We start from the raw sequence: 21,024 nt of genomic DNA on the forward strand, positions 1-21,024 counted from the left end.
TTTCTTTCTTTTTTTTTTTTTGGCCTACTAAAAAGCTTTTTGGATTTCTGATGGTTTTTATGGGAGAAAAAAAGGAACTTCCAAATTTCTTTTCATGTTCTTTCATTTGAGAAAGATATGGGCTTAGAGATTTAAAGCAATTCAGGCCTTTTTTTACTTTAACAAATTTAGGTCTAGATATTTGATTTCCAGGAGGCCTGTGGCTATTCTGCATGGTTTCCATGAGCTTATTTTATTTTCGTAGAGACTTTGCCTTCCAGTTTAAATTTACAAACATGTTGATTCCTTCTTCGTGTTTGTTTGCATCTGAAAATCAAAACTTGTTATGAGCAAAACCAAATTTAGAGGGTTTTATGGTTATCCTTTATATTTTCCATAGATTTTTATGGGTTATTGATTTACAAGCTTGCAGAGAAATTGAGGTCACTATTTTTTTAGCAGTTGGAGATGTGTAATAACGATTCTATGAAATCATGAAATTTTTTAAGCTGTGTTCACCCAGGTGTAAGATAATCTGTAGAGCTCAAAGCTTTTAATGTTTTTATTTATACTCAGCCATCATTTTGGTGGTATTGCACACCAATTAAAAATAAATTCTACTCTTTTCTTGAATTCATATGATTGTATTTTTTTCACTAATTTTTGAAGACTGCCTACTCTATCAGTACCTGGGCTGAATCATTCTCTTTTTCATGATAATTTTCTCTCTTCCAAATAATGAGACCTTGGCATTTCAAATGTCAGCCTTTAACATGTGGCATGATTTCATTTTTCTCAGGATTATAAAGTAACTGTTAAGCTAACCTATTTTTATTCAAGAAAGCATAGGTGCTATTATATATAGAGAGTGCAGCCTACACCAGGAACCAACCACCTATGAGAAACAATAACTTCCAGAAAACCTCGGGAGGGTTATTTCAAGCCCAAACACTAAGGGATGGAAAATATCATATTTAGCATGGCAAGCCTTCACTTCATTTAGTATTTATTCTTCATCAGGTGGAGGTTAGCCTGCTGTAACATTCATATAAGATGCAAATCAGAGATGTAACCAGAGACTGGACAGATAACTTGCAAGTATGGTGGCAGGTCTCTTGAAGTTAGCACTTTATCTCATTTCATTTAATATTACGTGACGTTGTGATTTTTTTTCTTGTCACAAAGCACATAGAAATATATATATAAAATGTATGTGCATCTACACATTATACATGTATTTTTACAAGACCATTGCATTTCTCACAGGTGCAATTATTCCCCCCTGAGACATCTTGAGGTTAGGATGAAAGCCTCGAAGTCATGTAAAAGAGGCCACCTGCCCCATAAAATTATCCTCCTGCGATCTGTTCTCTTTAAAATATATGAAGTCCTCTGGGAGAGGCCACAACCTGGAAGACATTAGTTGCAGACAAATTAAAGAAATAACAAAGAAAAATAAAAGGTGTCTGGTTGCCAGGCAAAGCTGAAACTTATGTGAGAAAAGAAATTATGGGGAGGCAGGAGAAGACCTGGACAAACTTTGAGTAATATTTAAATGGCACAGTCGTTCCTTTTACTAGATCCCAGATACACTCATTTCTCTCGATCTGCACACAGCCAAGGTCATGAGCTACTAACTTCCGAGATGAACAATTCTCTTCTTAGAAGCCTCCGTTAGTACTTTCCTCTTCCTGCTAAAGATTCCGCTTCTGCCCTCTGAAGCTCTGTGCATATATTTGGAATCTTATCTTAGGGCTGGACAGGGCTGTAAACATCATTTACAAGTCAGCATAGCATAATGGCTCAGAGTAAGAGGCCCTAAGATGTAACTGATTTGAATGTTTTAGCAAATTAACAGAATAATTTATCGACAGCACTTAGCCAATGTACAGTGAAGACTCATTCAATAAACAAATGAGTTCTTCAGGTTTATCAGTAACCCAAATGAAGTCCGCATAGGCAGAATCTGAGAACGCATTGCTACCTGATGACAGAAAGTTAGTCCTTAAAACCTTAATCTTGCCTCTGGATTAAACATCCTCAAATCTTTTTAACTTCATTCTCCAGTATACACCTCTTCAAAGGCATCCCTGACCCTTCCACTCAAACTCAAATAGTAGCCCAAAAGATCAAACGAATTCTGAGTAGAAAAGGCAATACAAGTTTGAGAACCAAGTCACCAGGTCTTGTCCCAACCCTGCCATAAATTAGTTGTGTGTATTGGCAAGGCACACTCCAATTTAAAACCAACGGTCAAGAAATACAATCAAAAAACAACATTCAGTTAGGAATAGAAATACCTACCTTCATTCAACTAAATGAAATGTAGAGATGAAATGCACAATGACAAAAAAGGGTCCCGAACTGTGTTGACATTTACCACTGAATACAGAGGCTAAGGCTCATTAGTAACACCCAGTTGTCCTTATGAACTAATTGCAGGTAATGTAGCTATTTATTCCTATGATACCTTTTGGTGATTCATTTTAAGTCATCATGAATAAAAGCTCTGTGGCATCCTAAAGAGTCTGGAGGCTGTTGAAACCCACACTTGTAACTCTGAGTTTCTTTCAGCTGTTGTTTCTCTAATGTGCAAGCAGAAAATTGCTCAGGGTCTATAGAACAAGAACATACTCTTAAGTTCTACTTATAAGTTATATACGCTTTGCCATTAAATAAGCTAGACCGACCTAAGCATGTTATTATTTAAGCTCCCCTATCAAAAAGCTGTTCATTTAATTTTTCCGAATGTTTCTCCTTGACACTGGCATGCTAGTTGATAGCATGCCCTAAATCTAATCAGGGGCCAGTGGACAAAACAGTCTTACTTGTGGCCAGTAGGTGTGAGTGCTGAATATTCCATTTTGTGTTAGATTGTTATAAAGAGATCTTGATCTTGTTATGGTTTGATGTGGTCTGTTTGTTTCTCTGTTTGTGCTAGAGTCAAATTCAAGCTGTCTGTGGAGACAGAAATAGATAGTGATGGAAAAAGAAGAAGGAAATCAATACTTGATCTTATACTTCCAAGAATTTACAATCTAATTAAAAGAATAAAATGTTGCTCATTGTAGAAGGAAGACTGGCTTAGGGGACTTGGGTGCTTGTCTTGCTTTCATTTCTAATTTTCTAACCTTAGAAGAATCGCCAGTACTCACCAAGCTTTAGTTTCCTTAGTTATAAAGTTTAGTGATTATAAAATAATATTTTAGATCCTTTCTATCTCCTCAGTTTCTATCTTGAAGGAACATGGAAATAAAATTTTACTATAAAATATAAATGATTAAAAATTAATGCAGAGTAAATTTTAGGCATTAAGTAAAGTTATTTAGTTAATGGAGGCATCACATATAATCGAAACTCTAACCTTAACCATACTGAATGGTAGACAGTAGCGTAAATAATATATTTATACAATCACATGCATGTGTATATACATATATATGTTCTAAAATTCTATGGCAGTAACACACTACAAAACTAAATTAAAGGCTTCAAATTTAAAATTATATTTATTGTGACTCTTTTTAAACAGAAAGGGTTGCAAAGTACAGAATTCAAAAAAGCTATATAAAAGTCTGTTTCCCTTGGTACAAGTAACCTGTTTATACAATTTTTAGTGATTTCTAAACAATGCAAATAAAATGTAAATAGTTTTATTTAAACTGCTTGAAATATTTATAACTTTCACATCACTGGGTTGACAGAGACAATGGCAAAGCTGCCAAATATTCTCTTATATTAAGAAAAAATGAAACTTACAGTGAATGTTTTTTCATAAAAGAGCCTCCATAAGTCCAGAGTAATATTTTAGCATCAAAATGTTGATCATTGCAGAAAGGACAAAAAATCAATTATTATATATTCTATTCTGACACACCATTATATTAATAAAATCATCATAAAAATGTAAATCTTCACTATTACATAAATGATACAGTGATTGGATTTAGGTAATATATTTAGGAAAATCTGTTTTTAAAGTCAATTCTAAATTTCAAGAATATTGAATATACAATATATATTGAAACCAATATGTATATTTTTAAAATTGAATTTGAGTAATGTTGCTCAAAAAATTTTATTTTTCCATTTTCTCAAAAATTATTATCATCATTTAAAATTGCATTATTATTAATGTAATAATAAAGAGCTTTATTAGCCATTAAATACTAAAGGTACCTATCTCAATCATTTATAGCTTGCAAGTATAGCACTGCTTCCTTTGAATTTAATAATGTTAACTCTGAAAATAAAACAATAAAACTGTAATATTCAATCACTAGTAATACCTACCCAGATGGATTTTTATGAGGACTAAAGGAAATAGCATATATAAAAGCATTTATCACACCTCTAAATAAAAGGTGGTTGTTTCATCTCTTTAAACATCATGTTTTTTTTTTTTTTTACTTTCCAAAATAATACACAAGTCTTAGTAGATAAAAATGGATTATGAGAAAGATTCCAAGTTTTATTCATTAGTATCAGTATGTTAGGGTAGGCTACTATAACAAACAACCCCAAATTTCAGAAACTTAAAACAGTGAAGTTTGATTTCTCTCTCGTAGTCGAACGTGGGTGTTTCTGATCGGATCTACCGTAATCAGCAACTTGAGAACCCACACTGCTTCCACCGTGCGGTGTCGTCTTCCTTCCCGTCTGTCAGTCCTCTTTCTTTTTTCTGTTTTTTTGTTTTGTTTTGTTTTGTTTTGTTTTTTGGATACAGATTCTCACTTTGTCTCCCAGGCAGTGGCGTGTTCTCTGCTCACTGCAACCTCCACCTCTCCGGCTCAAGCAATTCTCCTGCCTCAGCCTCCCAAGTAGCTGGGATTACAGGCAACTACCAGCACCCCCAGCTAATTTTTATATTTTTTGTAGAGACGGAGTTTCACCACGTTGGCTAGACTGGTTTGGAAACCTTGGCCTCAAATGACCGCCCGCCTCGGCCTCCCAAAGTGCTGAGATTACAGGCGTGAGCCACCGCACCCGGCCGAGTCCCCTTTCTTAAGGCAGCTGACAGGAAAAGAAAGTAGAGGATTATGCTAGGCAGAGTTTCATGGGCCAGGCCTGAAGAAAGTTAATGTCTCTCTCGCCTCCATTGCATTGGTCCACATTGAGCCACAATTCACTGTAAGGGAGTCTGGAAAATGCCTATTATGTGCCTGTGAGGTAAAGTGATAATTTTCAAAAAGAACACAAAAAGTGAATTATAATATTAGAGACACTAATTCCATAGTTTTTTTTTTTTTTTTTTTTTTTTTTGAGATAGAGTCTCAGTCTGTCTCCCAGGCTGGAGTGCAGTGGCCCAATCTTCGCTCACTGCAACCACCACCTCCCACCTCTGCCTCCCAGGTTCAACCCATTCTCCTGTCTCAGACTCCTGAGTAGCTGGGATTACAGGCGCACACCATCACGCCCATCTAATTTTTTGTATTTTAGTAAAGACGGGGTTTCACCATGTTGCCCAGGCTGGTCTCGAACTCCTGAGCTCAGGCAATCCACCCTTCTCAGCCTCCCAAAGTGCTAGGATTACAGGCGTGAGCCACCACACCCAGCCAATTCCGTAGAATTTTTTTTTTAAGACGAGGTTTCACTGTGTTAGTCAAGCTGGTCTCAAACTCCTGACCTCATGTGATCTGCCCCCTCAGCCTCCCAAAGTACTGGGATTACAGTCGTGAGCCACCGCACCCAGCTCCATAGAATTTTTTAAAGTCATTGAATAAGTCCTTAGAAGGCCAGCCACGGTGGCTCATGTCTGTAACGCAGGACTTTCGGAAGCCAAGACAGGAGGATCACCTGAGGTCAGGAGTTCAAGACCAGACTGGCCAACATGGTGAAATCCCATCTCTACTAAAAATACAAAAATTAGCCAGGCATAGTGGCAGGTGCCTGTAGTCCCAGTTACTCAGGAGGCTGAGGCAGGCTTGAACCCCAGAGAGGGAGGTTGCAGTGAGCCAAGATCATACTATGGCACTCCAGCCTGGGTGACAGAGCAAGACTCTGTCTCAAAAACAAACGAGCAACAAAAAAAGCAAGCAAACAAATAAAAACGAAGTCCTTGGAAAAGTCATTTAAGCCTCTCCTAATCTCAAGAAATTGGGCTGAAGATTCCTAATCCTCTAAGTAAATCAATTTACTACAATTATGGTCAACCCTAAAACTGGACACAATAAAAGAATAATTTGATGATAATCTATAATCATCGTCATCACATTTTCGAATTATGAGTGGCAAGATTCCCTTTTACTAAACAGCTTTCACTAAGGACATAGTTTAAAAGTTTGAATTTGCTGAACTCCTCCTCCTCTGGAAGAAAGGAAGGGAGGGAGGGGAGGGAAGAAAGGAAAGAGGGAAGGAAGGGAGGGAGGAAGGGAGGGAGGGGAGGGAAGGAAGGAAGAAAGGAAGGAGGGAAGAAGGGAAGGAGGGAGGGAAGGAAGGGAAGAAAGGAAGGGAGGGAGGGATTCTATCATCCTGAAAATGTTTGAGGTTTATAGTTTCTGCCAGCTTTATTCTGGCCACCTTGAGTGCTCTTAAAATTTTACCAGGAAGAATTGACCCTCTTGAATTTAGATGAGGGAGACAAATGTTGTTTCTTTCTTTTTTCCTGATCATGTTTCCTTCTACTTTAATTGCTTTTCTTTTTCTCCTGATGGAATATCTCTCCTCCTTTCTCTCCCATGGTCTCTCTTGTACAGTCATCCTGGGCGAGTTGATTTCTAAGCAAGGGGTTCTTTTTACTTAGCTGCAGTACAAGGAGAAATTATTATAAGTTACTGTTTGTAGAGAAAATGAGCTGCCCACATACACTCTTGGCTTATGTAACTATAATATAAGCTTTAAAACTTGATATATGTGAGCGTAACAATAGAGAGTTATTAGAACTCCCAAAGGTAAACACTTAATTTCAAAGCTTATTTTTGAGTAACAGCAGAGAAAGTATAATTAACAGCAATGTACATTTAACAACAGGGCACAAGGGCTAATTGTTTGCCCCATTCTCTGCAGCATTTACTGACATCAGAGAAATTCACAGGTCAGAAAGAATGATTCAGTTACAAAATATTTATGTCTAATTAAGAAGTGTCATTTGAAATCTACCTCCATTTTTAGTACAGCTTATTTTTCACAACTAGCAATTCCATGTCTGGTCTATTCCTTTACTTGCGAAATCAAGGAAAATCTTTGATTAGAAAAGTAAATTAAAATACATCTTTTATATTTCAATGTCTATGATTATGTTAAATCATTCTAGTTTTTGAAGTCCTTAAGTATAATTTTTTAATTTACACATATTAGACTTAAAAAAAGACAAGTCCGATTCTAAATTGCCAAATTACTATCATCACAAAATGAAAATTTAATCTTTTGGTGTCTAAACCAAAGCAGCCAAGAAAAACCTACTATTTTAATTAGTACAAAGGCTAATTTTTTTCTAGATTATTTCACTAATCAGTTATTAATATGGTTCCAATAATGCTAAATATATGTATGTTACTCTAGTTCTTTATAGCAGCCATATGGGACAGGTTCAAAGCCTCCAGACTGTCTGTCTCTAGAAGAACAAAAAATATTAGTATGTTAAAACACAAAAGGATGTTTCAGGATCTGGTGCAAAGGTCATCTGAATTCTCATTTCTCCTCTGTGTTGTTCTGTTTCTTCCTGGGACTATAATAATTTCCTTTAAGAAAGCATCTCCATGGAGAATTTAATTCCTATTTGTAAGTTACAGACTCACTCTATTTATTCACCCACTTTCTTACCATCATCTTCAGGTTGCAGAGCAGAAGCCATGGAGAACCCATCTCTCTTGGTTCTCAGTGGGGAGAAAGACAGGCCACTCTCCAGCTCACACCCTCTTGAGTGAGCGCCCTGTTAAGGCCTGAAGGCAATGCCTTGAGCATTAAGCCAAGAGTACAGATCCTTCAACAAGCAGATCAAGCTGCCACATGAAAACCTACACTTCTGCCACTTTTTTAAAAGCTGGTGTAGGTTCTTGGGCATGAGTCTCACCATCCCCACTGTGAGATGGCTTCGCCAAGCTACCCTGCCAGCAGTCACTTCAGCTGCCAGCAGTTGGAAAAGAAACGGAGTGGAGAGAGTGGTTTTCTTCTCTCCTGGCCTGACTAGGATTTCGCTAATGTCTTTCTGGAAGCAAACTGGAGGATTAGATATCTTTGCTAAATTTTTTAATCCAGAAATCAAAGCAAAATACCCTTCGTCAAGATGTTCAGAGACCATCAGAAAGCTGTTTGTGAGTTAGGAACTGTTATGCGCTGAATTGTATCCTCCCAAAACTCATCTGTTGAAGTCCTAACCCCCAGTGCCTCAGACTGAGACTGCATTCCATTAGCCCACACTCAGTCTCAGTAGGAGATAGGATATTTGAAGAGGTAATTGCGTTAAAATGGGAGATTTAGAGTGAACCCTAATTCAACATGACTGCAGCTTATAAAAAGAGGAAATCAGGACACACACACACACAAACACATGAATGACCATGTGAAGACATGGAGAAAGACAGCCATCTACAAGTCAAGTAAAGAGACCCTCAGAAGAAACAAACCCTGCTGACACTTCAGTCTTGGACTTCCAGTCTCCAGAACTGTGAGAAAATAAATTTCTGTTGTTTAAGCCACCCAGTCTGTGGTACTTTGTTGTAGCAATCCTAGGAAACTGATACAGGAGCCAATAGCTGACAAAGGCAGTAAAGGCAGTCCTGACCCTAGAACTGAGGTCGAGAGCAGCTTTCCTCTTTGGCTCATCACTCCACACATGCATGTGCAACCACATGCTTGATGCTCTGGACAGCCCATCCCAGGATCAGTTCCAGTAGTGAACCATTCCTTCTACTCAATATAAAGGATCTTTATTTTTGCTAAAGGACTAATACCTGGTGCCTGAACACCTTATTTGAGTTCTGTTTTTTTGAGACAAGAGTCTTGCTCTGTCACCAGGCTGGAATGCAGTGGTGTGATCTCAGCTCACTGCAATCTCTGCCTCCCGGGTTCAAGCAATTCTCCTGCCTCAGCCTCCCGAGTAGCTGGGACTACAGGCGCACACCACCACGCCCAGCTAATTTTTGTATTTTTAGTAGAGACTGGGTTTCACCATGTTGGCCAGGATGGTCTCAATCTCTTGACCTCATGATCCACCCACCTTGGCCTCCCAAAGTGCTGGGATTACAGGCGCGAGTTACCGCACCTGGCCCTTATCTGAGTTCTTAATTCACAACTCTGAATCCCAGACCTGCTGCCTGCATTGTCCCGAGTAGCCTTCCAAAGCTGGCATCCAGGTCTCCACATCCAGACCTTTCCATGCCCTCGCAGTCCGTCGCTAACTCAACCTGAGTACTGGCTCTGGGTTTGGAAGAACCTCTATGCATTTTTCTGTTCCCCGTTTAGTTCCTTAAACTTGAACAGGAGAATGTTGAAGGCAATGTTAAGTTCCAGCATTCAATTATCCAGTAATTTGTTGAATTTCATTCAGAAATTTGTCCACCACTAATTTTTACATAATTTTTAAGCTAAACTCAGAGAAAGGAAGACCCTTTGCATCCAGAAAATTATTGCAAAGCTACTCCTTTGCAAGCAATGTAGATGACCATAGAGGCATTGGAAGTCACTAAGAAATGAAGCAAGCAATGAACAAGTTTATTTAGATTTCTCAATTCAAAATCGGTTCCTTGTTGTTTTTATTATCAATGGAAAACTTGTTTGCAAAATACTATAAGGGTAATAATGTAAACTGTTGTTTGTTAAATGGTTTTTCTCTGTTGTAAAGTTTATATCTATTATTTTTCTATATTGTCTGTACCTTAGTTGTCAGGGAGAATTTCATTTCTATAAATAAAAATGGATCATTTTATAATATGCGTTTATGGCATATTCAAAAACTGAGGTTAACTATAGACACTTCCACTTTTTATTCAATGTTCAAGCCTCATTAGAAGGAAAAGTTGTAGGAAAGGAATAAATTTCCCTTAAAACTTCACATAACTTTCTTTTAGGTCTGTTACAAGTACTAATGGACCTATTTAAAACAGGAAGCTGAGGATAACGGCAGGGCTTTATCAAGAATGGTACATGAGCAGAAATAACGTAAAGAAATTCTTAAATAGCCGAAACCATCTTAAACGGCTCTTGTGATCTGGAGGGAAGGGAAGCTTTTCTGGGAGGAAGTTGAGGAAGGATTTTTTTAATTCTAAAAGGTTTTCCTAGGTATTGGAAAAAGAAAAAAAAAATACTGTCTGTCTAGTTTGCCGTGTTATTTACAGAATATACTTTAGATATTTTAGTTTTTGAAAGAAATCTATCTATATACAAATTGCTCACCAATGTCTGTTCAAGAGTAAGTTAATCACAATGTCAGACTTAAGAATTTGACTTTTAAAATCAAGTAAAAATGACACCTTAGGAAATAGAATTTGTATTTTTATCTTAAAGCAAGCTCAGTTTAGAGGTGTCTGCTTACAAACTTTCTTCATTTAATTGGTTTTCTTAATATGAAATAGTATTTCCAGAACTAATTAAAATTTTGTTCTAATGAATATTCAAGACCAAAATGTTATCTTTGCAGTACAGTATATAGATTTTTAAGTCATCCATAAAGGTAATTATATTTTTTACAATCTTAAAAAGTCGTATATTGTTATTGATGCCAAATGGGTTGTTTGTTTCCTCTTAGGCCATGATTGAAGAAGCCATCACCAGAGCTGAATCTTTCTCGGTTATGTACACACCATTTGCGACAAAAATAAGAGGTGATAAAATAGAAAAAGTAAAAGACGTTTTCACAAAAACTCATCCTGCGTATGCAGAGTATATCTACACAGGTAAGATTCAGTATCTTCAAGTTACCAGCTGATGTTTTGTTTCCAATCAAACAAATACAGGGTCCTTTTTGGTTTATTACTTTATTGCTTCTGTTTTTTTCAGTATGCTGTTCTAATCTGATGACTTGAAATGAAAAGTAATTTTCAAGGTTTTGAATAAGGATAGCCTTATAGTTCTAGCACAGTATTTCTTGTACCTTTGTATTTCTATATTTTAAGAAGTAGGGGTAAAACCTAGAAAATATAATGTTTAAAAAATGAAGGAATGATCTGTGATAAAATGTCATCTTTCCCCTTACCCTTTATGAGTAAAGGATAATCTGATGATTATAGTATTTTCCTGCTGATGCATTCTTTCCAGTGCCTACTATTTCTACTTTCTCCCCCCAACTGTCTCACACCTCAAATCTTCTTCTTTCTTTATGCTCTTGAATCACTGGTATCCAAATGAGATCTGGATAGCTGACAGTCCCGTAGAGGACACATCACTGGTATTACTGTTTTTTCCTTTTTTCATCTTTGGAAATCACTTGTTCTCATTTGTTCATGCAAAAAAATATTTTGTACTACCTACTGTGTGTCAAGTGTTATTTTGGTTTAAGAGGAGCATTTCTTTGGTACTAAATTAGGAGCTACTTAACGATGACTGCCGTGTTAAGAAAATCTCTAAATGCATACTCCTGATATCACATCCTTCTGTTCAGGCTCCTTCATTCCTTCTCTCAGAGCTTTGGGGCTGAGTCACTGAATTATAATGTTAATAATGTACTCCATTATTGATCACTTTTAAGGTGCCAGACACTCTCCATTCATTCTCCCTTATTATTCCCATAATCCATGAGGTAACATGCTTCCCATTTAGGAACAAGAACACAGTAACCAGAGAAGTTACATAACTTTTCCAAAGATGCACAGCAAATTAGATAGGCCTTGGATTTGAACCCATTAACAAGCCATCAAGCTACACTATATCCGTGAGACAGAAACATTAAATGTAGGTCCTATGGGTTTATTTTTCTCCACATTGCCTCATGCTCTTCAAAAGAAAGATGTTAAGTAAATCCCACTAGTGATGACTAGTAAATCCCTAAGAAACAATGGGAATTTGAGAGCAGAGAAAGGGAAGAGAAGAAATCACCATACAGGCTATAATAACCATTTGTGCTGACTTACTGAGTTTGAGCGTTTCATAAGAAAGTAAGTTTTAAAAAGTCTTCAAACTCATATTTTTGTTAATTGTTACAAATTATTCATTATTCTATGAATATTTAAAGGATTTTTTGGAGGGGCACACTAGGAGCACATAATCATATCTATCTAGCATTACGGAAAAATGAGTCTGATTCAGCGATTTCCGTTACCACCCCCAGATCCATTGGTAATGAAGAGAGATTCATTGAGGAGATCACCAGTTTCCCGACTTCTCTTCTGGTAGAATAAGTTTAGTTATATTTAACCTGTTTCACAGAGAAGTCATGAAGATTAATTAATAGTTTGGAAGCACCACTGCCAAGAATTTAGAAACAATAATAACATTAATGAGCCAGACTCACGTCTCATGTAATTCCATCAAACCTGTTATCAAGATGAATTATGATCTGTTGGCAAGACAATTCATGCTAAAGAATGTTACACTTTGGGAGAGAAGATAATTATAAGTTACTAATGATTGTTTCTATTATTTTATAATTACTAACTGCTAGAGTGTGCTGGTGCTATATGAGAATCTTGATAGAAAAGACAGCTTCTGGAGGGGGAATGTGAGGTAGAGAAAGGAGTCTAGAATTTAAATTTTGTTGGGACTGATCAAGTTCTTTGCTCTGTGGAAACTATGCTTTGGGCTAACAATGCTGCTGCACTGGTGATATTATTTACCTCTGCTGCAAATAATTAAAGGGTTTCCCCAAAGCCATTGCTGGAATAGCGGTGAAACAACTGCTTCTAACTGTAATGTGCACAGTCTTGGAGGTAGAACTTTTTTTCCCCCAGACAATTCCAAGCTGGGTGAGGGCACACAGCATGAGAAGAAAAAGTTCAGGTGTTATTTTCTGGCCATCTCTCCCAGAAGATGCAGAGAGGTGATTAGAGCTGCATCAGTAGCCGAAGGTAATAGCTAAGAAGTGAGTAACGTAAAGACAGATAGGGCCTAGAAGAGTGGACACTTTGTTTTCCTGGCAGTTTCCAAAAACCAGAATCCCCTGGTACGGTTTGGCTGTGTCCCCACCCAAATCTCACCCTGGATTGTAATAATCCCCAAGTGTCAAGGGCAGGGCCAAGTGGACATAATTGAATCAGGGGGGCAGTTTTCCCACATACTGTTCTCATGGTAGTCAATAAGTCTCACAAGATCTGATGACTTTATAAATGGGAGTTCCCCTGCATAAGTTCTCTTGCCTGCTGCCATGTAAGACGTGCCTTTCTTCCTCCTTTGTCTTCCACCATGATTGCGAGGCCTCCCCAGCCATGTGGAACTGTGAGTCAGTTAAACCTCTTTCCTCTATAAATTATCCAGTCTTGTGTATGTCTTTATTAGCAGCATGGGAACAGACTAATGCATCTTCCTATTATCAGCCTTGTAGATAGAATTTAAGAAGCTTCTATCCTGATGAAAATTTATTCAGCTATTTATTGTAACATATATTCATGCAACCAGTATGACTAGACAGTCACACAGCAGATGTGTACAAACATAAGAGTCTATAATTTTTACCTACCTATTTTCTTCCAGGGCACTCAGTATAACTCAGTCATTTCTACCATTAATCTATCTTTAGGACTTATCTAACCACACTCACCAGCTTCTTTCTCCTTTTCTTCGGTTTTTCTTCTCCCTGTGGTCTGGTTCAGCTTTCATAGAGCTCAAGCATACCCCGTGTCCAAAAGGGTCAGTGAACACATGAGGGAGACATCTTCTCAGTCTGTAGCAGGCTGGTACAGCTGCTTATCAGATGGCTGGTGTTACTTGAGATCAGCTCTGGTGTCTTCAGCAGGACTTGAAAGATCATTTATGTGACCCAAGGCACCTCCATGGGTTCTCCATTCTGTTTCTTGGTGTAGTTACTTCTTCATATGTACACCAGCCACCCTTACCATACCAGTTGGCCTGAACTAGAGCCACTCTCTGAGACTTCCTCCTCCTGCTGGGATGCTGGTTGTGAACTTTCTGAGTCTTAATAAATCCCCTCCATTCCACAGGAGACTGGAGGTAATTGTAGCCCTGTCTTCAACTGGCTGTTACTCTACCATATTTCCCTTTCTGCCTGCTCTAGCAAGCCAGGACCCTTAGGTCAAGAAGAGGATCTACAATGGACCTGGTGGGGGGGTTGTTCATCTTTTCATTTATTCAGCAAACATTTATTTACACAGTACTCTAGGTGGTGCTGAGAATACACCTGCTCCTCAGAAAGGATCCGACTTCAGTAACTTATGCTTCAGCACAAATATTTGACTAGATTTTTCCCTTTTCCTAGAGAATATTTTCCACTAAAACCGAAGCTCTAATTGTGGAATAGAAGGCTGACTCTAACCAAAAGAATCATGTAGGATAAACAGAGCACTTTGGAAATAGAGGATGTTGCCACTTTATATGGCAAAAACTGGCTAGTTGTTTGCCAAAGTGTTTTCTTTTTACCTCAGTCATATATCTAGAATCCATTTCCAGCCTCCCTTCCAGTTAGGTGAGGATTTCTGACTAATCATCAAGGGAATACAGACAAAAATAATATATGCCACTTCCAGGCCTGACCCGTAAAACTCTTCTATGTAAAATTCTCTTTCCCCATCCACTAGCTGAGTGGAGAGAAGCATGGAAAGGGATTGCAAGATAAAAGAAGCTGGATTCCTGAATGTCCATGTAGATGGTCACCCTCTGAATACTGACATGAATGAAAAACAGTTATCTTTCTTCAGACCACTGAGATTTGGAGGTTCTTTGTTGAATCTGGTAACTTTAACATATTTATCTGCCTTACACCATAACAAGTAGGCAGCTTCCTACTCCAGCCACAGTGTACACAACAAGTTCTTGGTAAGTCGATCGAATAAACACTCATCCATATGCAGTCTACTCCAGCCTCAAAAACACTCAGAGTTTGTACATACATCTATTCTTCTACTGCATACTCCCCCTCCACAGACAGCTACAGATGGATGTCCTCATAAACGTGTTTGTACCCACCCACAGAAAGATAATATTTCCAGAGAGATACTGATGCTCCAAGAGATAAAACACAATTATGAAGCTTTCACTGCAGCAAGAGAAATGGAGGCTATATGTAAGAATTTCTAAATTATAGAAGTCATCAAAATAAAGAGTCAACAGATGAAGGTCATACAATCTGTACCTTGAAGATCTTGGATGAGGAGGCTACCTATCAAAGTTTCGCTGGAGAAGTAATTATTATCATTAAAACTTGGAGACTAACATATTTAATTCTCCCAGTGGAGGCTGGCAAACAAACCTCCAACTCAGAAACTCTGCCCAACTTTAGGTCACCTTCGTCAAGCATAGATAGTGTTGAGTTTATTGCTTCCTGGTCACATGACAGTGCGGTGAGCCCAGCACAAGCTGGCAGAGGTCCTGTTGATGAGCAGGGAGAATATTCACAATGAAGCTCCTCCAGGCCGGATTTTCTCTCCAGCCAGCCCCCAATTCACAGTCACCCTTGTCAGGGATTTCCACAGGAAAAACAGACACAAGGGGGAAAAGTGTAAAATTAACTCATTCTGAAATGTATTTAGGTTTAAAATTTAAAACAATTTATTGAATAAATCAATAACATTATATGTTAATTTCACTGTGATTTATCATGAGAAAACCCATTCACCTTCAGTGGCAGGTACGATTATATTAACTTTATAATTTCTATGAAACTGATGAGGGAGAGTTAAAATTCAAAGCTGTCTTGTAGAATAACCAGGTTTATACATGCTCAGGAACTTACTCTGCATCCTTTTCTGTTTCAGGAATATGATAAAAACCCACCAAAATTTTAAAGTCATGTTATAATAGAGCTGTATTGTATTATATTTCATGGAGAAAAAAATACTGATTTTTTTTAGCAGTTTAGCTATTTATTTTTATAATATTAAGAAAAAAACCTAGTTTGATTCATGCAGAGTAGTCAGGGTGTATAAAACAAATAATAATTTACCAGCCCCAGAATTTTTATGTTTTCATTTATAAAGATTTTGCTTGAGATTTTTATTCATATATTCCAATGAAATAATGCAATTCTGCATAGTTCTTATTTTTTGCATGGTTGTATTTTAATAATAATAAAGTAATACAATCAGCATATCCTGTCTCCTCTTGATGAAAATATCAAGATTTATTTGCTAAATAAATAAATATTCAGTAGTGGATCTGTGGTTAGTAATGTTTAATAGAAAAGTTTTCTGAATCAGGTATCAATTACTTTAACACTTAGGTGGATAGAGTCATATTTTGTCTTTCCAATGCAATTTAAATCCCAAGAGTAAATATGTATGTTCAGATAAATAATGTATTGTTTTAAAATAGACCTTTAAAAATTACTTTTCATTGAAATTTATAACCTTGGTCTTGTTCAGTCATCATTTACCAGTAAGAATAATACATTCTTATGTTCTCTAAAACATAAAGTTAACATTTCTCATTTTATTCCTTCTTCTTTAAATTATTGTAATTTTATCATGATCAAGAGTTTTCAAGATCAGACTATTTTCCTCTTTGTAACTACTTTTCTCAAATAGGAAAAGTTATAGAATTAAACAGTCTGCATCCCCAATATTTATGAAAGTGTTAAAGCCAGGTTGATCATAAGATGATAAATCATCTAATATTTGCACCACAGAATTCTTCTTAGAATCAGAAAATCATTCTCAAGCTAAAGAAATCCCTTCCATATGGGGCTAAATTCTCTGTTCTTAAAAGATTAAACTGTTGATCTTTCCAATGGGAAGTGTGGTGCTCTGGCATTGCTCCACCTAATGGAGTTTACCTCCATTTAACCACTTCTCTACCAGTAATTCACTTGTTCTTTGCAGTAGCAGGTGATAGCGCTGTTCGCCTCTGGTCTCCAGCATCCACTGTACCTGAAATCCCTGAAACTACAATGCCTCTTGCTTAGCATATTGCTTTATGGGCACTGACTGAAGGTTGCATTTAAAGAAATAGCAGTCAACAATCCAAAAATGAGTGGACGTAATATAAATGTTTACTGCAGCCTCTCAAGAAAGCCAATGAGTTGAGATAGGGTAGGACAGTTGTAATGGGGTGTGTGGTAGAAATTAAACAGGGCTTGTAGGTATTGTATCCGTAATGCTCAGCAAAACCTTGTAAAATGCACATGTACATAAACACAAATATTTACATGGTAGCTCCCCTCAGTCTCCTTTTCCACTCAAAAGTATCCAGATATGTCCTCTAAATTTATTCCCTCATGAATTGATGAGTGTTTTCCAGTGTCATTCTTGAGAGTCTTACCAGTTTCTCAGGTTCTTATCCATCCCCATTATCTCAATCTACATGAGAAAGCCCCGTGACCATTTCCAAACAAGCAGAACGCATTTTAGCAGGTGAGGGAGTTCTCAGTGTGAGTGAGGTAAGTGCTCAGCCGTTTACACTTTATTTTTCCTGAATCGCTTTACTTATGCTTTCTCATGTAGCCTCTCTGTAACAATATAGTTAATCATTAGGCTCTGCCATCTAATAAGTCATGCAGCCAAGCATTAAAATCCTTGAAGACTGAACTCTCAGTAGCATATAACAACTTTAAATCGAGAATTAAAAAAAAAAAAATTGAAGTCAATTTTGCATGGAATTACAAATTTGTTTATTTTGTATTTTTTTATTTTGTATTTATTTTGTTTTTATTTATCCTTCTTTTTTTGCATATTCAACATTTGAATCTTATTTATTTCTTCTCTAATACTTGGCTCACGATTAACCTACACCTTATGAGCATGAGTATTTTCTTATGGTCTATAAATAATCACTGCGTTTTACAGCTAAAACAGAGCCCCAATCAACCCATTTGTTTATTTATTTGTTTGTTTTTAGTAGTTTTTTTTAAAAAACATTTCATGATATCACACACATATAAAAATGCATTTTAAAATACAGCTTACCTAATTTATTATGGAGTAAACATCAAGTCAAAAAAAAAAACAAACATTACCAGGTCTCCAGATACCCTTTACTGGCCCTTTCTTAATCCGAAACAACTACCTACCCCCTCCCAAGGTAGCTACTGTCCTAAAGTTTAGTGTAATTACTTTCTGACTTTAGAGTGTTACCACCTCTCTATTCCTAAACTCTAGACTTCAATTTTCCTGCTTTGAAACATTATAAATACGAAATCACAGAGTAGATGCTCCTTTGCATCTGGCTTCTTTTGCTCAATAATTTGTTTATGAAATTCTTCCATGTTGCAAAAAGCATTAGTTTATTCATCTTCATTGCTGTATAATATTCTGTGCCATGAATAGACAGGTCTGGTTTTGATGAAATCCCTCGGCTTGGCTAGGCATGGTGGCTCACCCTTGTAATCCCAACACTTTGGGAGGCTGATGTGAGAGGATCACTTGAACCCAGGAGTTCAAGACCAGCCTGAACAACATAGCAAGACCCCCATCTCTACAAAAAATTTTAAAATTAGCTGGACATGAAGCTGCACATCTATAGTCCCAGCTACTTGGGTAGCTGAGGTAGGAGGATCACTTGAGCCTGGGAGGTCAAGGCTGCAGTGAGCCATGATCATACCACTAACTCATTCTTTTTTATGGCTGCATAGTATTCCATTTCTAATCAGCACCTTGCCCCCACACCACTGTGTTGCTATTGTAAACAATGCAGACATTGTTCAGATATTCTGTGAATGCAAGTGAAACGTAAGCTAATGTGGACAGGTGTTTCTGGAAAGGTATGAGCAAATTGATTCAAACCCACATGTACTCAGCGCATGCATTACATAAAGGAAATCCGAGCTGGATTCCCTGGTGCCTTATTTAGTTTGTTTGGTGAGTTCGTGCTTCCCTGGATGTTCTTGCTGTTTATACATGTTTAAATTGATAACGTCTGGGCATAAAGAGTTTATTTAAAGAGTTATTAAAGAGATGTTTATTGTTGTCTTTGCAGTCTGGGCTTGTTTGTACCTATCCTTTCTGGGAAAGTTTTCCAAGTATTTAAAGAGGATTGAGTTTTGTGATCTAAATCTTTGGTCCTGCAACCATCTCTGCATTAGGGAAAGTCCTGTAACATTGTGACTCTGGCAGATTCATAGAAGTACCACCTTGGTGGTCTTGGGTAAAATCCAAGAGCATTCCCCGGATTACCAGGTAGAGACTCTAATTCTTCTCTTTCCTTTCCCCTAAACAAATGGGGAATCTTTCTCTCTGTGCTGAGCTGCCTGAAGCTTTGGGAGAGGTGATACAAGCACTCCTGTGGCCATGACAGCTGGGACTGTGCTGGATCAGACGCAAAGACAGCAAAGCACTGGGTCTCACCCAAGACACACCCAATCACTACCTGGTTACTGGCTGTGTTCACTCAAGCCCAAGGGCAGGTCAGTCAGCAGGTGGTGAATGCATCCAGGCTTGGGCCCTTTCAGGGTGGTGAGCTCCCCACTAGCCCAAAGCTAGTCCAGAAATGCTGTCCATGAGCCAGGGTGTGGAGTGGGAAACCTTCAGAATCTACGTGGTGCTATGTTCTACCATGGCTGAGCTAGCACCCAAGCCACAAGACAAAGTCCTTCTCATTTTTCTGTCTCATTTCCTCAGATATAGAGTCTCCCCTGGGGCCACTGCTAATCCAGGCTCCCAGCTAGTACCACCTGGCTACTGTGAATGTTCACTCAAGGCCCAAGAGCTCTTCAGCCAGTTTGTGGTGAATGTTCCCAGGGCTGGGTCTCTCCTTTCAGGGCAGAAGCCTTCTCTCTAGCCCAGAGTGGATCCAGAAATGCTGTCCAGTAGCCAAGGCCTGAAACTGGTGACACAGGAGCCTGCTTGACTGGGCTGATGCCCAAGCTGCAAAACAGAGTCCCCTTTACTCTTCTCTCTCCTTTCCTCAAGGAGAAGGTGTCTCTTCCCATGGCCACCACAACTGGGAATGTGCTGGGCCACACCTGAAGCTGGTACTGGCCTGGGTTTCACCCAAGGTGCCCGGTGAGTATTCCCTTGGTACTTCTGATGTTGATTCAAGGCCGGAGTGCTCTTTAATCAGCAGGTGATGAATCCTGCTAGGACTAGGCTCTTCCCTTCAAGGCAGCAGGTTCCCCTCTAGCTCAGGTTGTGTCTGGCAATGCTGTCTGAGAGAATAGGGGCCTCAGGACTGCCTAGTGCCCTATCCTGTGGCTAGGCTGGTATCCAAGTTGCCAGACAAAGTCTTCTTTAATTACTCCTCTCCTTTCCTGAAGCAGAAGGAAGGAGTCTATCCAGGGCTGTGAGCTGCACTACCTGTGGTTGGAGAAGGGGTGACACAAGAACTCCCATGGCCACCCCAGCTGGTGTCTCACTAGGCATCACGTACCCCAAGTCCACTGACTCCAAGCCCAGCACGTGCCAGGACTTACCCAAGAACTGAGGTCCTTGGAGCCTAGCCCACCTTTCAAGTTTATTTAGAACCCCAGCGCTTCTTTAGCCCATGGTGGTGGGGCTAGCCAGAATTCAGGTTCTGACCTCTGGGATGGAGAATTCCCTCCTGGCTAGGGCTGATCTAAATGCTCCCTCCGTGGGTGCTGGCTGGGTTCTGCCCCCATGTTGCTTTCCATTGTGATAAGGCAGCACTGAGTTCCAATACGAAGTCCCACAATTACTGTGTCCTTCCTCCTCCCAGCACAGAGTATCTCTCTGTGTCACTTGGCTGCTGCCAGGGAATGGGGGAGGGGTGACATCAGCAATTCAAAACTATCTTCTCTTCCCTCTTTTGTGCCTCTTTCCTTGATATGATGTTAAAAACCAGTACCGTAATAGCGCACCTAATTTTTTGTTCTTATGAAGGTGTTTCTTGTATGGATAGTTGTTCAATTTGGTGTTCCCGTTGGGGAGACAATCACTGAAGCCTTCTATTTGGACATCTTGCTCTGCCTCCTCCTTCTTCTTAGCTCTTTGATGTTCTTAGAAAAATCTACTTTTTAGATTTCTTCTAGGAATATTAGTTGTCTTCAGAAAGAAGGTTGGTGGTCCAAATCATCTATTCTGAGATTACAAGAATCAGAAGCTTCTATTTTTTAGT

The 21,024-nt window shown here is 38.5% G+C and overlaps 1 protein-coding gene across 1 annotated transcript in view; it reads left to right on the top strand.

The window, feature by feature from the left end:
• SPATA16 (spermatogenesis associated 16) overlaps positions 1 to 21,024 on the top strand; it is a 244,465-nt gene that overhangs the window by 164,001 nt on the left and 59,440 nt on the right. The window contains exon 6 of the mRNA XM_021674760.2: positions 10,664 to 10,811. Coding sequence (XP_021530435.2) covers positions 10,664 to 10,811 — 148 coding nt within the window. The remainder of the gene's footprint in view (positions 1 to 10,663; positions 10,812 to 21,024) is intronic.

Source organism: Aotus nancymaae, unplaced genomic scaffold (assembly GCF_030222135.1).
Source record: "Aotus nancymaae isolate 86718 unplaced genomic scaffold, 86718_ANA_hifiasm-v0.15.2.pri h1tg000019l, whole genome shotgun sequence".
NCBI lineage: Eukaryota > Metazoa > Chordata > Mammalia > Primates > Aotidae > Aotus > Aotus nancymaae.